This window comes from Perognathus longimembris, chromosome 18, assembly GCF_023159225.1.
Source record: "Perognathus longimembris pacificus isolate PPM17 chromosome 18, ASM2315922v1, whole genome shotgun sequence".
Lineage (NCBI taxonomy): Eukaryota > Metazoa > Chordata > Mammalia > Rodentia > Heteromyidae > Perognathus > Perognathus longimembris.
In genome coordinates, this window is record NC_063178.1 from 24,316,732 (window position 1) to 24,339,387 (window position 22,656).

The window sequence follows — 22,656 nt, forward strand, 5'->3', positions numbered from 1 at the left end:
GTTCTCTGTATAGGCTCTCAACTCTCCCTTCTTCCTTTTCTTGCTAATGCTCCTTGGCTTACATCCATCCCATGACCTGTGGTTTCATGGGAGAAGCAGAAGCAGAAGCAGATGTGGGACTTCCCTAATTGTTCCCACACAAAACCTCCAGAGAAGCTGTGGGGACATTTGTGCTACCAGTACGATTTTCTCTGTGGTGTAGAGAGGGTAAGGAGTCCAGGGTCTTGGCCTGGAAGAATGCTTCAGAAACCGTATGTAAGGAACCACAGAGAGAAAAAGCAGAAACTACCACAAAAGATCATGACCAGAAGGACACTGAGTGGGAAACAAAGCAAATCCAACTTGAGTCTAACCAAGTCCTTCCTATGTGCTTTCCTTTGACCTATGTGTGTTTGTTAGGAAACCTGCCGAGACCATCTGTTAATGTTTGTTTCCATTGTTACTCCTGAGGTGCCAAAAAAGGCCATCATGGGAAAAGAGAAGTAGTCTGTAAGACTGTTGAAAAGTAATCAAGAGAAGGGACAGCCAGAAGTCAAACTTCAGGCTCAGGCCTCTGTCTTCCATCTTGTAACTAGAATGTTCTTGAATGTTCTCGCATTGCTGCTACTGCTTACTATGGCAGAGAAAATGAAGAAGGAAAGATGTCTAAGTCTTTGAAAAGATGGAGAAAATAGAGTAGGGGCACAAAACTGTTCTACTTGCTAGCTCTTCTTAAAAAAATAGTTTGAGATAGGTTAAAGTCTTCATCAAAAATAAGGTACAAAAATTTGTCTGTTCAATTTAATTATTCATGCTGTTCCTGCCTAGAATTAATCTGGATAATAATCAAGTACCAAGTGACCCAGAAAGAATGGGAGACAATGGAGCATCTTCTAGTGGCCAAATAGGCTCTTGAGGTTTAGTCTTGCTGCCCACATATAATAATAACCTCATCATGGGGAAAGTGTAATTAGCAACCTTGAATAAACCCTGAAAGTTTCTGCTTACTTTGGATTTAACTTATAAAATGAAAAAGAATGGGTTTTTCTGTTCTCTATGCTATAAAATTTGAACAAACGCTATTTAAACTGACAGTAGTTTGAGAGTCAATTATTCTGAGTTTTGTTGCAAGAAAAGTAAGTCTACTGGTTTGGCCTAAACCACAAATTATCTTGCAGATGGCAAGTTCTCATTTTCCCATCTTAATAAATTCATTTCTACTAATATATCGTATTTTTAGGAGTTAGAAACTAACAAGTATTGCAATCTTTTAACAAAATCATAAGTTGTTGGCTAGCATACAACAAGGAGAAGTAGTTAAAAAGTCAATGTGTTCATGGAAATTTAGGGTAAGGTTTCAGTATTTTTTTTTTACCATTTACATATGATCACTATCTTAATTTTGCAAATCACAATGGTGATGTGGCCTTGCCTCAAACAACTGCATAATTTGATTATAACTTTCTAGTACAATTAATTTGGAGAACTATTACATGGAAGTAGACTAAGTTGTTCTATTATATTTCAGTACACAAAATACCAGTACTGAACTTATCATTCCCAATTGTATGTCCAGAACTTATCCTGAAGTTTCTTGGATGTTTTTGTTTAAGAAAAGTATGGGGCTGGGGATATGGCCTAGTGGCAAGAGTGCCTGCCTCATATACATGAGGCCCTGGGTTCAATTTCCCAGCACCACATATACAGAAAATGGCCAGAAGTGGCGCTGTGGCTCAAGTAGTAGAGTGCTAGCCTTGAGCAAAAAGAAGCCAGGGACAGTGCTCAGGCCCTGAGTCCAAGCCCCAGGTCTGGCAAAAAAAAAAAAAAAAAAAAAAAAAAGAAAAAGAAAAGAAAAGTATGGTTTTCTTCTTCACCATACTAACTTTGATCATTTGGTCAATGAACTTCTTTTTTTTTTTAATTTTTATTGTCAAGGTGATGTACAGAGGGATTATATTTACATACATGTAGTGAGTACATTTCTTGTCAAACTTGTTACCTCCTCCCTTATTTTTCTCCCACCTTCCCTCTTCCCCAATCCCCCCCATCCCCGCTCAAGTTGTACAGTTGCTTTACTCCATATTTTCTTGTAAGTATTGCTGTTGCATTGGTTTGCCTTTTGCCCTTTGTCTCACCATTTTGATGTTCTCCTTCCCTTCCTGGATTCAGACAAACATATATACAATACCAAGGGTACCAAAATCAAATATAGTGTACAACAGGGACTAAACCATATTTCAGTATTTTATGGAACAAGATTATTTTATGAACTAGCCATGCTTTTTCAAAAAGCAAAGGACTGTTGTACTTTGTAGAACTGTTTCATGTCATTCTCAGAACTCAATCAGACAGGTATTTTTATTCATGTTATTGTCCTACAATCCCAGCATTCAGGAGGCTAAGGCAGGAGGATCTCTAGTTCGAGGATGGCATAGACTACAAGGTAAATTTAAGTCCAGCCTAATCTATAGAGGGTGAACTTTCTTCAAAAACAATAAATTAAAAAAAATTATTTCTATATATTACTATATGGCCATAATAAAGTGGGGTTATTAAAAGGCCTGGACTCATGTGTTTTTTGAACATAAACACTGAAAGTTCTCACCAATGTAAGAAAAGCTACAATATCTACACTTTGCCTAAGGAAGAAAAACCAAATAGCCAAACTACCATTGGGTTCAGCAATCAGCATTATTTTCAACATTACATTATCTTAGTGTTAAACTTTTCAAATCCTGACTCTGATAATGTCTTCCTGATTTAAAGTGATTTCCTCTTGAAAGTCCACTTAATATAACTGTGGCAGAGAGTTTAAAATGGCTGTAATGAGTCAAAACTCTTGAGTCCATGCTCAAAAGTAAAAATCAGGGGCTGGGAATATGGCCTAGTGGCAAGAGTGCTTGCCTCCTACACATGAAGCTCCCGGTTCGATTGCCCAGCACCACATATATGGAAAACGGCCAGAAGGGGCGCTGTGGCTCAGGTGGCAGAGTGCTAGCCTTGAGCTGGAAGAAGCCAGGGACAGTGCTCAGGCCCTGAGTCCAAGGCCCAGGACTGGCAAAAAAAAAAAAAAAAAGTAAAAATCATATAAAATGCTAATATTTTCAAAATTATAGTTACTACATGTTTTTTCTCTTTGACAATACTGATCTGTACATGTCAAGGATATTTGAGCTTTTTTTCCTAAAATAAAAGTTGATCTTGGTAATGCTTTTGTCCATTAAAAAATTGTTCTGCTACTGGCCTGATTTAAACTAATACTTTCCTTCTTTCTGTGGCTAGCAAAAGATTGTCATCTGCAACTTTTCTCAAAAGAAAAAGGTACTGTTTCTTCACAGTAGACTGTTATATTTAAGCGAAAAGGGGTTATGTCTGGAAAATACACACAATATGGAAAAAATAAGTTATTTGGGTCTTTTAGGTTTAGTGTAATAGAGAAGAGCTCTACAAAGAATGTAGAATTTAAAGGAAATTTCTACCCGAGTCTGGGCTGCGTCTCTGACCGGCCAGCCTGCTTTTTACAGTTGTGGTTCCAGCTCCTGAGTCTGGGCCGTGACCCTGGCCAGTCAGTATACTTTCTACTTTCCCAATAAATTCATCTTTTTACTTGAAAAAAAAAAAGAAGTTTCTAATAATGACCCATTCACACTGGCAATTGTTTTGTTTAAATTCTATTAACAAATTGGACAGTTAGTTCCAGAAAACAGGTAATACCAAAGTAAATCATCTCTAGAAAACTTGTTACTTAAGTTAAGCCTTATAAAATTCAAATATAAATAATATTAAGTTTTGTATATAATATAAATAATATTACGTTTTGTCATACTGGGAAATCCAGTCATTTTTAACCAAGCATTCAAATTAGTAGAAATACTATTTTCTTTTACATATTTTGTTAGAATGGGATATTCTGCTATGTTAGAGTACAGTGGACAGACTCACAATCATTAATCTAAACCTACAGATTAGAGGTGGACATTGTGGTCCAGGCCCATAATCACAGCCCTTTGGAAGTAGAGATGGGAGGGAGCATCAAGGCCCAACCTGGGCACAGATCCTGAGAGCCTATCTAAGTTAAACGAAAGCAAAAAGGGATGGGGAGGTATGGTTCAAGTAGTAGAGTACTTGCCTAGAAAGTACAAGGCCCTGAATTCAATACTGTATTACAACCCAACAAACTTATAAGGTAAATGTGCTTTTACATTAAAAAATGTCCAGGTTTTAGAAAGTTAATATCCTGTGTTTATCATATAGTCAATGCAATGGAACTGGCTTTCTGAAGTCTGTGTCTACATGTTTATTATTTCACTGATATGTGTAACTCAAAATTAAAACCAATAATAAATACTCTGTACTATAAATATACAGTTCATTCATTTTTCCCTAACTGACAAAAGGTTGCAGGTAAATTTGTTACGTTTCATGTATAGAGAACTATGCACATGGAATAAACACCATAATTACTAAACCCAAAGGGCAACAAAATTTTAAAAACCATGATATTAAAACTCACACATTCACATTGTTCATAGATATATGATAATGAGATCACTAACTTTGACCTAATCAAAAGTTATATCTACATTAGGAAGATGTGAGACATGGAAATGAGAGGATAATGAGGTGGGAAAATAGAGAATAAATGATATTAATCCTTCACACAAGAATGTCAGTAGATAATATCTAGAGCTAAAATGTAAAATGACAATATAACACACTAGCATAAACTATGGAGGAAAAATGCCAGAGAAAACAGCTATTCTATGTGGGAGTAGACCTGAGAAGTACATTTGGGAAATTGCACAGATGTGCACAGATGGACAAATGGCTAAACAATTGTGTTTAGCACACGTAAATCTGAGTGATGTTATACTAAATTAAATGTCAGCCATAGTATGGTAAGTCCTGTAGGATCCACTTATAGGAAGTAGCTACAATAGTCCAAGTCATAGGAATAAAAAGTAGAATGAGGAGAGATAGGTGAGAATGTTGAAAGCGGTGACACTGAGCAAGATAGATTGTATTCATAAATTGCTTTGTTAAATGGCAGCTTCCTCGTACAACTAAAGAAAAAAATAAATAAAATAAAACTCTTCATAAAACAGAATGGTGACTGTGTAGGGAAGTTGTATTATGAGCATAGTTTCAGTTTTGCAAGAGGAAAAACGTTAAGGAGCTTAGATAGAAAAAAGGAAAGAAAGAAAGAAAGAAAGAAAGAAAGAAAGAAAGAAAGAAAGAAAGAAAGAAAGAAAGAAAGAAAGAAAGAAAGAAAGAAAGAAAGAAAGAAAAGAAAGAAAGGCACTACCGAACTGTACACTTACACATGGCCAGAATGTCAAATTTTTGTACTGTGCACTTTTTCTATAATTAAAAGCAACTTCTAGAAATGCAAGTTTCTAAGCTCTACTTCTCATTTAATGGACCAGAATTCCAATGGAAACCATGGGTGGATGAGTATTTATTTTGCCAGTTCCAGGACTTGAACTCAGGACCTCACCCTCTCACTCCACTTTCTTGTTCATGGCTGGCACTCTACCACTTCAGTCATACCTCAGTCCAGCTTTTTGCTATTTAATAGGAGATGGAGTCTCTCAGACCTTTTTCTGCCAGAGGCTGGCTTCAGATGTTAGTCACCAGATCTCTGCCTCATGAAGTAGCTACGATTGCAGGTATGAATCACTGGTGCCCTGCCAAAAATCAGTATTTCTGACAAGCATCCAAATTGATTCTGACATAGGGTATGCTCTGAAATCTACTTCCCTAGGAATAAACTGTCTCCTGAGTGAATAAGATCAACATTTTCATTAAGTTAGTAATCTAGCATTTCTGATTAAAGGCATGTATTTCATTCCCAAGTCATTATATATCAGTATGTTTTACAAAAGAACTATTTATATAGCAGCTTAATATCAAAGAGGGTTTATTGATCTCAATGATCACTATTCTCCAAAGCATGGGGGAAATTACAAGTATTGCTTATCTATTTCACATAGAAAAATGAGATATAGGAAATCAATCATCCAGAGATGACCAAATTTCCGTAACAGATAAAAATCTTCCAGTGAACACCTAATAATTACCATTGTGTTTGCTACAGTAGAAATTCAAAGATGATTTTCCCTCTCTCAGAAAGCTCATACAGTTCTGACCAGTTCTGCTACCCCCACAGCCTATGGACAGCAGACTTCCTCTTTCCCACTAATCTCACCCTCCACTCACCTGCACTTTGGAGCCCGTGACCAGCCTATTTACCCCTTTCATTCTACAGCCAAATTCTGTGAATGTTGCTTTCTAATACTATACAATTTATCAATGTTGGCAAAATAGTTGATAATTATAATTCTACCTTAATACTGGCACAAACTAAAATGAGAGAAATGTGAATTCAATACTGAAACTGATGGAGGAAAATAAAGAATATCCCAGATAATCTTTTCTTAGAACCCAAATAAAAGTAAAATATTACCCGAATTTGATAGTACAGACCCATAATCACAGCACTTGGGAGGCTGAGCCAGGATCATGAGCTTAAGGCTAGCCCCTGCTACATAAGGAGATTCAGTCTCAAAATGAAAATGAATGAAATACAAACAAAACCTTAAGGTCTCAGTCAGTGGGGGAGAACCTTTGACCTACAGGCTGTGTAAGTCCCTTGAAATCATTTGGTTTAGGAAAGGACAGACACATATATTTCTCCTTGGCTGCCTGAAGCTGTCTGCCCGTATTGATGATTTTATAGAGAGAATGAATACCCAAATAGCTGTTGGTACAAATAAAGTGTTCCTACTCCAGATTATCCATTATACTTGACCAAAGAGGAATTATCTCCTTTTCTGGATGGGGCAGGGGAACAAACAATACTGAGGTTTGAACTCAGGACTTCACACTTGCTATGCTGACACTCTACCATTAAGCTATATATGCTTCTAGCCCTCTTTTTGCGCATTATTTATTTTTTTGCCAGTCCTGGGGCTTGAACCCTGTGCCTTGGCATTAGTCCCTGAGCTCCTTTAGCTCAAGGCTAGCATACTACCACTTGGGCCACAGGCCCACTTCCAGGTCTTTCCACGATTAATTGGAGCTAAGATCTCACAGACTTCTGGCCCAGGCTGGCTTTGAACCATGACCCTCAGATCTGTCTCCTGAGTAGTTAGGATTATAGGCATGAGCCACCAGCACCCAGCTTGCTGGTTATTTTTGAGATAGGATATTAACTCTTGTGTCCAGGCTGGCCTCCAGCCTTCCAAGTGGCTAGGATTACAGGTGTGAACTACTAATGCCTAGGTGTGAACAGAGATATTAATAGGTAAATGCATTTAAATTCTTTCCTAAAAGAACTTAAAGCCTGTAAATCTCACTTTCTCTCTCTCTCTCTCTCTCTCTCTCTCTCTCTCTCTCTCTCTCTCTCACACACACACACACACAGGACTCTCTAATCAACATAACCTGAAATGAGGTGCTATAAAGTGTTTTTGAAGTCCTAGGCGTTCTCTAGTTTTAAAGAAAAAAATATGCATGGGTTATAAACTTGAAGCATGTGCAGCCAAACAAGTTTTGACACAGGCTTAAAAAAAACTACTAGTGGGAATATAGTTACGCATTAGGCAAATAAGCCTAATGTAACCTGAAACAATTTATTCATTAAAAATTCTTAACTTCTTCTAATTGTTTCAAGTCGTTCTTCAGAGACCCCGCTCCCCTTTATTTTAGTATTTTCGTAAGCTCTGAAATATATACCTCAAAAGTCTCATTTTGGAAAATGATAATAAATCATGGGCTTCTAAATAAACCTCAAAAGATATAATTGTTTACTATTAATGAATAAAGAAGAAGAAAAAAGTTTACTATTAATGGCCTTGAGTTAACTCATTTTAAGATCATTCACCACGTACGAAATTTTGTTCATTAAAAATAATCCATTGTGAGGGCTGGAAATGTGATCTAGTGGTAGAGTGCTTGCCCTTGCCACACATACATGAAGCCCTGGGTTCGATTCCTCAGCACCACATATATAGAAAAAGGTAGAGTGCTAGCCTTGAGTAAAAAGAAGCCAGGAACAGTGCTCAGGCCCTGAGTTCAAGCCCCAGGACTGGCAAAAAAAAAAAAGTGAAAAAAGTCAATAAAACTAATGAGGTATACAGATGGACCCACACAAATCTCTATTTATATGGAGCTTTTTATTCATGTTCTTGCATGGAGACAAAACCAGTATCATGTTTCCATTAACTTCATGTTCACATAGAAACAGTTACTTCGTTTTCTACTAACATTAAGTAGTCTGAATCGTCAGCTGATAAATCACTTATTAGATCTAGAGCAATCAATATATGTCCTACATGACTATTTCTGAAGGTGAATTGCTACTAAGCTTTAAACAAAACCTCATACAAAACAATTGTCTTCTTAATTCTATTTGGACTGGAACATGATTTCAAAATAACTTAAAATTTTTGTTTTTCAGAATAATACAAATTCACTATTTATATCATAAAATCATTTCAAAGTTAGTCAAGTCTAAAAATTACAACCATAGCCTGAAACTGACCATTTTCATTTTATACAGCATTGTTTAAAATATTAAGTATGAACACTAATTTTCATATTTTATAAGGGATCACAAATAATTGGAAGTCCATAAAAATTGGCTGAACAAATACTTGTACAAGAACGGATAAAATCAGAGAAGATGTCCACTTAGGAAATTTGTTAGAAATAAAAATCAACCAACCTTGGCTTAATCCATATGGCTAGATGAATTGTAAAAGTATTTATTTTACAAATTTAATAAGTCATGGACTCATGTGTAACAATGATTACATTTATATAACGTTTAAAGAGCACAACAAAACTATAAAAAATGAAAAGATTAACAGAAATCTGGGACAGTGGTTACCTCTGAGACAGAACTGAATGCAAAGAGGAGCCAAATGTTTGAGCGAGGTCCTGTTGTTACTGTGGTGGTGCTGAGTGTGTAGGTATTTATTGTTAATTCTTACACTGTACACGTTTTAGACACTGGAGCAAATGAGAAGTGGTGGAATCCCGTACTGAACAACTCGCCAAAGCACCTCGACTTCGTTGGCAAATAGAGGAAAGTAGATGGACAGAAATGTAGAGAAGTTTCACTGTTAATGATAACATATGAAAAGAGATCATATGAGTGCCAGGGAAGGAAAGGCTCCAAGCAAGGAAAGCAGAAGAGGGAGAGGAAGTAAGCGATGTGGAAAATTACTTGAGCTGCTTGAAGCGAGCAGGGCACAGGCACATCTGGGGGAACTGGTGTTGGAAAGGAGAACTACCCAATTCAATCCAAATTCAATCCAAAGGAAGGAAGAAAGGATGCCAAATACTCGTTGGATTCCCAGGGGAGGGCGAGCTGAGGGATGAGGTGGGAACTCAAGTGCCTTGGGCTATTAGCAGAGAGTAAAAGGTCAGAAATGATAAAGAACATGAGAAGACCATCTTGGACAGTGAGGGAACAAATTGGCCACAAGTAAATACAGGTGGACTTGAGCATGGCCACCCCTGCTGTCCTGGTGTCTAACTAGAACTTCCCTCTTGCTTCTCATTCTTCAAGCCTCACCTCAGTTTCTATGTTGTCTGAGACACTTTTTAAAATTATTCCATCATAAAGTCCTTTTCTTCTAAAAGGCTACTACACCTTTCATTTATGCACACACTATCCTACAGAACGTTTTGTATTGTACAGGATTTCATTTTTGTGTGCATGTGCTGCTAGTCCTGGGGCTTGAACTCAGGGCTTTTGTATTATCCTAAGCTTTTTAGCTCAAGGTTAGCAATCTACCAGTTGAGCCATAGCTCCACTTCTGGTGTTCTGGGGATTAATTGGAGAGAAGACTCTCATGGACTTTCCTGCTGGGTTTAACTTTGAACTGTGATCCTTAGTTCTCAGCTCCTGAGTTGCTAGCATTACAAGTATAAGCCACCACACCTGGAAAATTAAAGTTTTGTATGACCTTTCTTACACCACTTTTTTTTTGGTTGATTGATTTTGGACACAAAGTCTATGTAGCCTACAGTGGTCATGAACTTGCAATTGCCTGCTTTGGCCTTCTGAGTGCTGGCATTCCAGGGGTGAGACATCATAGATGGCTAACTACAGTTTCTGTGGTCAGAAATCATCTTTTTAAGTACTGTCCCTCCCCTATTCAGCAAAATGTATATTATCATTCACACAATAATCATTTAGATCATTAAATGTTGTTTAAATATCTACTAAAATATATATCTTCAAAAGATAAAAATGATATATGTAAACATGTACGGAATTTGAATTTTCCATTATTTTCTGATTAACTTGTCTAGATTTTACATTTCTGGCTTCAGGACTCACATTTAGAAGGTAAGTCAGGGATCTCATATGGACATAATTAATTTAAGACTTTAAAGAATTCCTCCTGGTTATGAAGCTATTAAAACTTTCTCAGCATTATAATTCTTCTTTCTTCATGGAGGTAGGTTGCCCAGAAAAAGCAGCAGAATGTTATCAGCCAAGACAAACTATGTTAGGAATGCCATCTTGTGGTGGACAGCAGCCCATTACTTAAGAGATCCTGTCAAATTCATTTGACTACGTCAAATTCAGAAATAAAACATCCAATAAGTTCTCAAATATGTCATAATTTAAATCTATCATGACTACATAGGGATACAAATTAAACATTGATGGGATGAGTCAATTGCCAAGAAAAATTTCATTCAAAGAGAGGCAATACACAGATTAATTAGGAATGGACTTCAAATAATAAAGGAATAGACAACTGTATATAATATATACAATTGCATGTAAATATACAAATAAATAAAAGTATACATGTATATCATATTCTAGTATATGTTTATTCAAACACAAGCATTGGCTATTTAAATAGTCTTTTTTTTCTGATCCTAGGCTTAAATTGAGGGTGTGGGTGCTGTCTCTGAGTTTTTCATTCAAGGATAACACTTGAGCCACGGCTCTACTTCCAACTTTTTGGTAGTTATTTGGAGATAAAAGTCTCACAGGCTTTTGTACCCAAGCTGGCTTTGAACTGCGAGCCTCAGCCTCCTGAGTAGATAAAATTACAAGTTAAGTGTGAGTTACTAGTGTCCCACTTATTTAAATAGTCATGATTTTAGAAAGCTTTGCTTTTGAAATAGGCAATTTGTTTTTCAAATTTAAATATTGTCTTAGTTTTCAAAGTTCACCAATCTAACTATAAATACTTACAATAAGGGCAAAGTAATGATCAGCTATCCAGTCCAGACTGTGTGGAATACCCAAGTATAGTACAAAAAGGAATTTGAAAAGGGTTAAAATTCTGGCCCTAATATTAATAAATGAGCTTACTACTTCTTCCACACAAGTTAGCTACTTTGAGCAGTGAATTAAGTTTTAGTACTCAGAGTACTTAACAACTGTGCTGTTTTTTAACTGTCAAGGTGAGTATCAGATGTTTTGGTCTGCTTACAAGTGTTTGTTGGGGGGAGTGGGTGTGGGGTCACCCAGATGCCGATGGCTCATGCCTGTGGCTCAGAAGGCTGATATCTAAAGACTGGGGCTCGAAGCCAGCCCAGACAGGAAAGTCCATGAGACTTTTATCTCCAACTAATCAGAAAAAAAAAACTGGAAGTGGAGCTGTGGCTCAAGTGTTATTGCACTAGCCTTGAATCAAAAAGCTTAGTAACAGTGCGTAGGCCCTAAGTTCAAGCCTGAGGACTGGCACCCATGCGCGCGCACACACACACACACACACACACACGCACACGCACGGTGGAGGTGAAGGAGTAGTGACTGAGCAAAAGCAAAGCATGACAGCACACAATGCCCCACACTGTTTAGCACTTGTCATTTCTATTCTAAGGCAGTTGAACTTCCAAGTTAACAGACATCAAGACATTCACATTAAAAAAAAACAAAATACCGTAAAACACTCCAAATCAACAGCTGACATTTATTATTGCATGCTTATTACCAAGGGGAAAAGTGCTCTATTCGGAAACCTTTCCTATGAATTGGATTTGGATTTGTTTCTCCACGTGACTCTTCAGGGCGTTCACATCAGCTGCACACACCTGGTACTCCATCTTCTCATGATGTTTGGTTCTCTCCAATAGCGCTTCATGTGGTGGAGGTAAGGCATTGTAGGAACCCAGTAAATAAAGCTGGCTAGATGTAGTTTGGCTGATTTCTTCAATCTTTAAGGCCTGCATGATGGCAGGTGCAAACTTTGAGTAATGAGCTGTAGAGGAGATAATCACTGGACAGGTTTTATCTTGCATTCTGTCTGCAACCACTTTTGCAACAGCAGTGTGAGGATCCAAAATATATCCTGAAGTATTGTAGGTAGAGTTTATAGCTGACAGGCACTCTTGCTCGGAGCACCAGTCAGCTACAAAATCCCGCTGAAGTTTCTCAACTAGAATCTTCTCTATTTGGAAGTGATGCTGGTTTTCTAGCTGATTAAATAATTTCATCATTAATTGTCCATCTTTATTAGCTACCAAGTATAAATGTCGCTCTAGGTTTGAAGGTTTGAGAATGTCTATTGATGGTGAGAAGGTTTGTGCTAATTTCCTTTCTCGTAGATCATAAAGTCCTGTTTTTAAAAAGTCAGTCAAAACATGGTTTTGATTAGAGGCGCAGATAAATTTACGAAAAGGGATTCCCATCATCTTGGCATACACTGCCGCTAATATGTTACCAAAGTTTCCTGTGGGAATACAGACATCTACTGGGTTTCCAAAAGAAATAAATCCTTGGCTAACGAGATCAAGATATGCAGAAGCATGATAAACTACCTGGGGAAGCAGTCGGCCCCAGTTTATGGAATTAGCTGAACTCAAGATCGTTCCATATTCCATGATAAGAAAGCCAGTAAAATCAGAATCATTAAAAATTTTTTTTACAGCTGTCTGGCAAAAATCAAAATCTGACTCAACACCCACTGCACATACATTTTCTCTCTGACTGCCAACTATTTGTGCTCTTTGGAAATCACTAAGTCCATTGTGAGGGAAAAATGTGATTACTGCTATTCTTCGCTTGTCATTCTCATTCAGATGGCTAAAAGCATTTAAGACCGCACTCCCTGTGTCTCCTGAAGTAGCTACAAGGATCATATAGTTGCAACCGGGTGGGATACAGTATGCAAAAATATGAGGCATAAGCTGTAAAGACAAATCTTTAAATGATCCTGTTGGCCCATGAAACAACTCCAGAATAAACTGGTTGCCTGAAAGGTACCTGACTGGGGCAATTTTGGAGCAGGCAAAGTTTTCTCCATAAGCAGTTTCAATCATTTCTCCCAACTTGGCAGCAGGAATGTCTGCAGGATGTATACACCTTTCCAATAGTATTTGTGCCCTTTCTATGTAGGTTGCTCCTACTAGGCTTTTCCACTCGCCAGAGCTTAATTTGGGGAACTCCTTTTCTGGAACAAAGAGTCCACCATCAGAAGCGAATCCCTCAATCACAGCTTCGCTGAAGAATTTTGTTGAAACCTTCTGTTGACTGTCTTTAAGACAAACGTGCCTCGTTGAAATGAATGTTTCAGAATCCACAGCTTGGTATCTTTTAACTGTATCTAGTACTTTCTCTGCTATCTCCTCTGGGGTAGCACCGCTTTCACAAAAAACTCGAGCATCATACCACTTCTTATAATATTGTCTTCTAAATTTAAGTAAGTCTTTCATAGATGTTCCAGAATTCTGGCCTACGAGCATCTTTATGTTCATGAATTTTAGACGGTTAATTATATCTGTTAGAGGTACATCCAGGTATATAATTATTCCACTTTTCTTCAGATGCCACATGCTAGCATCATGCATGGGATTGGACCCAGTGAGGGAAATGACACTTCCAGATGCTGACATGTTTAACACAGCTTTTCCTTCCTCTTCTAAAAACTGCTCATTACCAACATCCTGCAATTTTTTAGAAGCCTTCATATTCCAGTTTTTTTCAAGGATATCATCATCCACATCTATCACACAACGACCTAGTTTCTGACCAATTATTTTGCCCACTGTGGTTTTCCCAGCACCAGGAGGCCCCATCAGGACAATATTTTTGTCTCCAACAAGAGAATGGGTTGAATGCCATGATTTCCTTAATTCTGCAAGTGCAAAGGTTCTTGAAAGAAACAGCCATGCGTGTTTGTCCATTTTAACATGCATACTAGAACAACATTTCTGTGTTATCAGCTTTAGACGCTGGCATTGGTTAAAGTGGAGCATCCTCTCTTTACTTTCCTGCCGGGTCAACCTAAGAATTGGCTTTAGCCCTTTTCAAGACATAAAAACAAGAAAGACATTTGGTTACATATTTCAACCAACTGTTAAAAATCCTCACCGAATATAACTATGATCTCAATATATGAAGTGCTTAAAGATACTGGCATCCACATCCCCATATACTGCACATGCTTTTTTTATAATAAGATCTTTTCTTTTTCCTTATAAATATTGCTAACTGTACAAATCAATTGGCTTTACTGTGGCATTTGTATACACGAATAATCACATCACCCTCCCTTCCCCTTTGCTACTGCTTTCCTAGCTAAATCCATAACTGTCCCTCTATTTTCAGATCATTTCCCATATGTGAGAGAAAACATGTAATATTTGTTAATACCTATTCAAATCTTAATATACTGGTAAACCCAAACTTGTAAACAATGCACACACACACACAAAACAACAACAACAACAAAATACCATGTGATTTCCAGCACCACATTATTATAACTATAAACAGAAATGTTAATCAGAAAATGACATATCAAATTTAGTGTGTGTATGTACAAGTCTCTCTCTATATATACACACATATACTATGCATATATACAAAGTATACATATATTTAGTATGTACATATACTTAGCATACACATGTATACTGAATCAAATTAGTATTTCTTTTTCCTTTATGGAATATCATAAGAAAATTGTTTCTTGATTTATTGGTTTACAACAGATATAAAGAACAGTTGGGGATAGGATGTTTATCACTTGCAATTCACAAATTCTTAACAATATTTGCAATATTTTCCTTTACTTATATGGACATAATGATAGACTACCATGTTATCTATTAACTTTTTATTCATAGAACTCACAACAATAAACTAGAATGAAATACTGTACCTATGTATAAAGTATTTAAATAATTTTCAAAGCTGTAGAAGGTATGACATTTTATTTCCTATCCTATCTATTTTTCCATGCATACTGTTAAGAACCATGTTTACATATTGTTCATAACCTAGACTTAAATGAAGTGGAAGTTATATTATGCTGAAAATTAAGAAAAGTTAATAATCAGTGGTGAGGTCGAATTCTTTATGAATATAACCTGATTTGCATGGATCACTTCTGATTTTGTTTCTATAAATAATTTTAATGCAAATCCCAGCAGAGAGACAGCCAGGAAACTTGGAAACATTCCAAATGATAAGCAGAAACATGATTCTGACATCCAAAGATGCTCTAAAATCCTCTACACTGATCAAGCCTCTCTTTTTGGAAATAGACTCACCACTGAAATAAAATATATGCCAAACAAGTCAATTTTTTATACAATTCAGCAACTGCTGAAATATTCAATTAATTTACTGATATAACTTTACAGATACGCATTATTCTATGCCACTCAACCATATAAAATATGAAATGGCATATTTGAGTATATTCACTAAATTATGTACTACTGATTATGCCACTTCAATTGTTTTGTATTAGATATTTAAACCATTTTAGTATAAGTCTGAATTTAACTTACAAGTAAACTAAGAACTGTCATGCGAAGGAATTCATTTCCTTATCTGACTTTACAGCTTGCATGTGCTGTTCTCAGCTCCATTGACTTGCGAAGGCAAGAAATGCAGGAACCAGCCTCAGGCAAAGAGATGCTGAGGCAAAGGCAGGCTTTGCAAACAGTGGGATCTGCAATGGAAAACATTTCCAGTTAGCCATAACTGATACCCTGTCATAAAATTCTACACACAGATCATCTATTAATAAAGACTCCATCTGCTCTCTCAGAAAGACAGAAAAACTAATCCTTTCAAATTTTCCCAAATCTGTTCTTTTTAACATGTATCTTATCATGGAAAATAATTCTGCAGGATAGTACTGAGGGTATTTCTACCATTGAGAAATAAAAAGGAATTATGATGAAAAAAACAAGATAAAAGCTTTCAAAACCATGCCTGAGTTTAATGGTTTCACTGTTTTTTCAAAGGAAAAAAAGTCAGTGGACACAAGGATGAAATGTATGTCTTGAGTTCTTTCAAGTTGTCTTATTCATCTGAATCATCATACTATTTGCAAATATCATCTACTGTACCAAAAAACTCAAATAAAGCTTGTGTCAGATATAGATATCTCCTAACTACTGAAATGGGCCCATAATAAATTCAAAGCACACAGCAAGGGGCTAGCATCAGAGAATATTTGTATACAGTATTATTAATCCTTGCCATTCTATGACAATGAACTAATGTGTGTATTTTCTATGGTTTGGTTTATGAGCTTTCGGGGAAAATAGTGCTGCTTATCCTGAATGAACTATTTATTATATTCAGTCTGTTCTCAAGTTACAATACCAGAAGGTATTGTAACTTAAACCATCTCAGCAATTGATTTCATTGAAATATATTCTGATACTGTACTTTAGCCTATTTTAAAGCACTACACAAAACAGCCTTATTAACCTCCTATTCAAGAAGCTTTTGCTCACATTTCAGGGTCTTTTGAGTTTGCCATTCATAGCTTTCTTTCTGATCTCTGTGTCCTTAATAATTGTATATAATTACATATACATAAGCAGCTCGTTCATTTTTATGGACATTGTTCATCTTTCACTTCATGTTGGTTGCTACAATGCCTAACTCAAACTCTACTAAGGAAAAATTATGGCAAGATGCATATTAACTTTACTTTTGTAGTTATCCTTTGTCTTACTTCATGTTTTTTTTTTTTGGGGGGGGGGGTTGTTGTTGTTGTGTTGGTCCTGAGGCTTGAACTCAAGGCCAGGGCACTGTCCCTTAGCTTTCTTGCTCAAGACTAGTGTTCTACCACTTGAGCCACAGCTCCACTTTTGGCTTTTTGGCAGTCATAGTTAAGAGTCTCACAGACTTTCCTGACTTTCCCAGGCTGACTTTGAACGACAAGCCAGAGACCTCAGATTCCTGAGTAGGTAGGATTACAGATGTGAGCCACCAACAGCTGGCTCCCATGCATTCTTTTAAATGTTACCTTCTTTCTTGCTTCAAAAGAGCTGGAGAGAACACAATATTTTTCCCAACTAACCGCATGTAAACTTGTTCTCTGTTTAAATACATCTCATTTATACTTTTCATTCATTGCTATGAGCTTACAGCCCATAGCACTTTAACTCCTGACTGTATGAAGCTCATATAGCACACCTGTTCTCTCTAAAACACATCACAGCCTTCTTGCCCTTGGGGTCAGATACTACACAGCACTTCAGCGTTCAGCTTATGGATGGCTTTGAACCACAAAGGCACTCACTAACAACACAAAATCATAAAAAATGATGTGGCACTAAATAAAACATGAAAAGGCATTTGTTTACAGAATGAAAGCTAAAACAAGAAGATAGAGTATTACTTGTTTGACATGTCCATGAACCACTGTAAACGCAGTTCCAAGTATTTGTTTTGGGGTTAAAATTACATTGTAGTCAGTGAGATATCCCATGTATGGAACCCATGAGTACTGAATATCAATTGCTCATCATTCCCCTTTACTCAAGGATATTTTATTAAATCTTTTCGCATATTAATATTTTAGTACCCATTTCAGTATAGTGATCATGAACAGGCAAAGTTTCCCTTAGCCTAAAGACAATCCTATTTCAAGTGAAATGGAAGCCAATCACAAAAGACTCAGAAAACAAAAACTACTTAAAGAACAAACATCGGGGTCACAAAGTGATCAAATATCACTGTATTGCTAATTCTAAATATATTTTTATGTAGATTCTCCACAAAATCTTTCAGTTACACTAACTCAGCAGAAGATGGAATATCTGCACAATTCCATTACACACTGATATTTTCCCCGGTGCTGTGAATAGTAGCCAAGGGGCTTGTGCATGCTGGACAAGCACACTGCGCTACACTCCAGCCTCTAACACTAATAATCTTTAAACTGTTTTCCTGCCTGGTGTTGGTGGCTCAAGCCTATATCCTACCTATTCAGGAGGTAGACGTCTGAGTAGGTTGAGATCTGTGGTTAAGGATCCAGGTTCAAAGCCCAGCCTGAGCAGACAAATCCTTGAGTGTCTCATCTCCAATTAACCAGAAAAAAAAAACCAGAACTAGAGGAATGGCCAAGTAGTAGACCACCAGCCGTGGAGCAAAAAGAAGCATGTGAGGCCCTGAATTCAAAATCTAGTACTACTGGCACATGCACATGCACATATACACGCACATGTGTCATATACACACATACACACTTAGGGTGACAATAGGTGACCTCTGGTCACTTATAATAATGGAGCTTTTTGACCCACTAATAAAAGACACTTGCCATTCACATAGATCAATAAAAAGGTAGTATGAGAGTATCACAATTAAAACTTCACAAAAACAAAACCAATGTCCATTTGTATGTAACAATTTAAGTTATCATGCAACCCCAGGCACAAGATTTGACTATTTTATTCTAGCAAGAGGATCAAACTCAATGAATAATTTAAGAAGAATAAAGTACAGAATATTTTTTTCTTTTGAATACTAATACAATTATACTTTTTTGTGTGCTGGTTCTGGGGGTTGAATTCAGGGCCTGTACAATGTCCCTAGGCTTTTTCACTCAAGGCTACCGCTCTGTCTACTGAGCCACAGCTCTATTTCTGGCTTTTTGGTGGTTAATTGGAGATAGAGTCTCAAAGACTTTCCTGTCCAGGCTGGCTTTGAACTGTAATCTTCAGACCTAAGGCTCCTGAGTAGCTGGCATTACAGGACTGAGCTCAGCTACAATTATATGTTAAACAAGAAATACATACTAATTTTAGCAACCTACTTACAATTGTGTTTTCTAGGCTTACCATTATATGATAATCAACCAAAATTATATTCTAGCACATAAAAGTTTTTACTTCCAAAGTGATGCATAATTTTCCAATCCTATAAAAGTCTAATTTTCAGACTGGAAGAATCTTAAAACCCTGATTTCGCTTTTGCCATAAATGTAAGTATTTGTTTGCTATTATATACTTTTCTAAAATAAAATGCAAGATAGCACTCCAAAAACTACTTAAAGCCAGGCACGGTGGTGCACACCTATAATCCCAGCACTCCAGTGGCTAAAAGGCTGTGGAGTTCAAGGCTAGCCCGGGGCAAATAGCAAGTTCAAGTCCAGCCTGAAGTATAGGCTGGGATAGTGGGACCCTGTCTTACAAAAACCAAGGTCTAGCTCAATGGAAGCACACTTGCCTGGAATGAAAGCCCTGTGCTGTGGTGTTGCATTTTTTTTAATGATGAGAACTAGTTGTAAATTAATGCATTCTCAGAAATACTATGCCATAATTAGGTTCATCACCCTATATTCTTAATACAATCTCTGAATTTCGATTAGAAGTGTCTTGATCTAGTGCTTTATTAAAGAAAGCCACTGAGGTTTAAAAACATATTTAAATTTTTGGAAATTTTACATCAATAAATTCCTTTTCAATATGTTAAAAACTGCAACAAACATCAAACCATTAATTAGCCAAGGGGAAGCAAAGCTCTGCTGCTTTGGACAACTGGCTCCAAATCCTCTCTACAAGACCTCCAGTCACCTAGTTCCTGGGAAACAGACCAGATCACACCTTATAAGGCAGTGCTCTCATCCAGGGACTTATAACCAAAAGCATCATTGCACAAGTCCACCACTCTATTCTTGCCACTCAGGGCCTGTTGTTAAATATCCTAATCCTAATGCTCTCAAGTATTTAACTGAAGAATTTTAAACACCCTTCCCAGTTCTGTAACTTCAAATATTTTACAGTCCAACAGGTTGAAGATATGGTCGAGCATCTGCCAACATGAGGCCCTGAGGGCAAACACCAGTACTGAATCATCAAAATTAAATAAATATAATCTTGGCTAGTTACAAGACCTTTAAGGAGGATTCTGAGTTTGAAGACAGTCTGGACAAGATCCCATTACACACACACACACACACACACACACACACACACACACACACATTTCTTTTCTTTTTTTAGTTGTCTTTAGCTGAAAACCAAATTTGCTTATGGACAACACAGCATAAACCTTTTATACTAAGGGTCTGTGCAAACAAACCACAATCTACAGGCCAAACCTGTCTCATCACTATTTGTGTAAATTGTCTCAGTGACATACCACTTTGCTCATCTTTTATCCATTCATCTGTTCATTGTAGTACTATTTATGGCTGCTTTTTAGCTACAATGTCAGATTGCGCAGTTTCCAAAAACTACCTGGTGTGAAGAGACTCAAATACGTATTATCATCTTTTTTTTTTTTTTTTGGCCAGTCCTGTGGCTTGGACTCAGGGACTGAGCACTGTCCCTGGCTTCTTTTTGCTCAAGGCTAGCACTCTGCCACTTGAGCCACAGTGCCACTTCTGGCCGTTTTCCATATATGTGGTGCTGGGGAATTGAACCCAGGGCCTCATGTATATGAGGCAGGCACTCTTGCCACTAGGCCATATTCCCAGCCCCTATTATCATCTTTTATACAGTTTGATCCACACTAATTCCCTGTGGATGTGCTGGGGGGCACAGGAATTTTCTTGAGCATTCCTGCCATTTCAAGAGAATTATAAAACTTAGAAATGTATTCTGTTTGAACATACTTTCAAATCTAAAGAAAAAGTTTCTTTCTCAATGACTTAACAGTTCCATCATGACTAAACTCAATACAGTCCAGTGAGGAGGTACTAAGAACATCTGTCTAGTATCTTGTTAAAGCACAATGAAAATAAAGACATTTGTGAACTTATTTTGTTTCAGGGACCTCAGGAAGTCAAGGCTAGCAGTGGCCACTTGAAGCTAACTAGAGATATCATGCTGGCTCTTTCAGGAACAGAGTTACATGCACGGTCCCAAGAGTTCCTTCATTTAGAAAACTTATAGGCCTTGGAGCTGGGATATGGTTTAGTGGTAGAGCATTTGCCTAGTGTTTTTGAGGTCCCTGATTTGAATCCAAGCACTACAAAGATACACAAACCTTGGCATTATAATGACTATACACTTAGCTAAATGTTATCATTGTATGAGTCTTTGGCTCAAATTTCAACATAAGCAGAAACAGGTACACCAAAGGAATTTCTTCCATACATGCTAAGAAAAAAATAATTGAAAAAAAAAGGTAAAATACTGAAAGTGAAAAGCAAGGGACAAAGCCATAGACAGATCTAGTCTACATATAAATCTAAAATGTTTTAGAGGACAGAAAGTCTTAAAAATTCAGAAAAAAAATCACACTCCCTCCTTCAAGAGGTCAGCCATCTGAAATGTTTGGTAAGTAAAAAGTAAAATTTGATCAAACTGGGCAACATAAAGCTTCAATTTTATTATCTGGTGAAATTCTGTAAGAGCACCCACAGCACCTTTAGGAGAGCTAACCGGAAAGGGCCAAAAGGTCACCCGGGCTTCGTGTGGTCTAGCCCCAGCCACCAGGCACCCCACATTTGTTACTGCCCCTCATCCATGAACAGCTCCCTAAGACCTCGGTGGGGCTGGTTTCCAGAACCATTTATTTTCCTTCCAAATCATAGAACCCCCAGGCAAAGGGTTCGAGATAGATGTGCTTCAGTGGCCACCAACACACCAACGCGAGCCCAAATGGTTCAAAACGGAGCGAAAGCGCTTCGGGGAAATAGAAATAAATGTCAAAATAATAACAATAATTAGGAACAACAAGGACGCCACAGCATCAGAGTGAGCGGCCTCTCCTGCACAGGTGTGTGTGGGGGGGGGGAGCCAGGGACACGGGGGTAAAGGGGATGGGGCCGCCACCTGCGCGCGCAGGGCCGGAGGCGGGCGCGGGCGCGCGCGCAGGTGAGGCGCGCACACGTGAGGGCAGGCCCTCGGACAGCGGCCACGCCGGGCCGGGGGGGCGGGGTGCTGCGGGGCCCGCGCGGGAAAGAGCGGGACGAATAGGACGACATTACAACCGAGAAGCTGAGAGACAGGGCGCCGGGGAGGGGGCGGCATGCGATGGAAACAGACTGGCCTCTACTTCTTCCTTTCTTCGTCCTCCGAGAACTCACCGAGAAAACCACACTGAGAACACGGGGGAAGGGAAGGGAGGGGGACGAAGTGTCCAGAAGCCACCGGTGCCGCCTCGGTAACCGCGGCCCTCAGCCCGGCCCGCCCCCTAAACCCCGCGCCGCGGCCGCTGCGCCTGCGCCGACCTGCGCGTCCGCGCTCCACAGCCACGCCCTGGGCACGTGACTCCCCCGAGCTCCGCCCCCAGGCCCTGAGGCCCCTCTTCTTCCCAGTCCGCCTCTCCGCTCCGGCTGGCTTCCCGCGCCGTCTTGCCGCTCGCTCCGCCCCTTGCGGCACTTGGCGCGTGCGCACTAGTCTTATTGTGTGACGCCTGCGCACCAACGGCGCTTCCGAGTGTAGTCTCAGTTTTACCGTTCTCCCCAAACACGCAGAAAAAAAAGCAAG

The 22,656-nt window shown here is 38.3% G+C and overlaps 1 protein-coding gene across 1 annotated transcript; it reads right to left on the reverse strand.

The window, feature by feature from the left end:
* Window positions 1-11,919: 11,919 nt before the first annotated feature.
* Window positions 11,920-22,331, reverse strand: Thnsl1 (threonine synthase like 1). The gene is made up of 3 exons (XM_048367780.1): window positions 22,254-22,331; window positions 15,760-15,923; window positions 11,920-14,264 (listed from the first exon to the last, which is right to left on the reverse strand). Exon 3 carries the CDS (start codon window positions 14,215-14,217, stop codon window positions 11,971-11,973), a length of 2,247 nt encoding a protein of 748 aa, XP_048223737.1. The 5' UTR covers window positions 14,218-14,264; window positions 15,760-15,923; window positions 22,254-22,331; the 3' UTR covers window positions 11,920-11,970.
* Window positions 22,332-22,656: the final 325 nt, after the last annotated feature.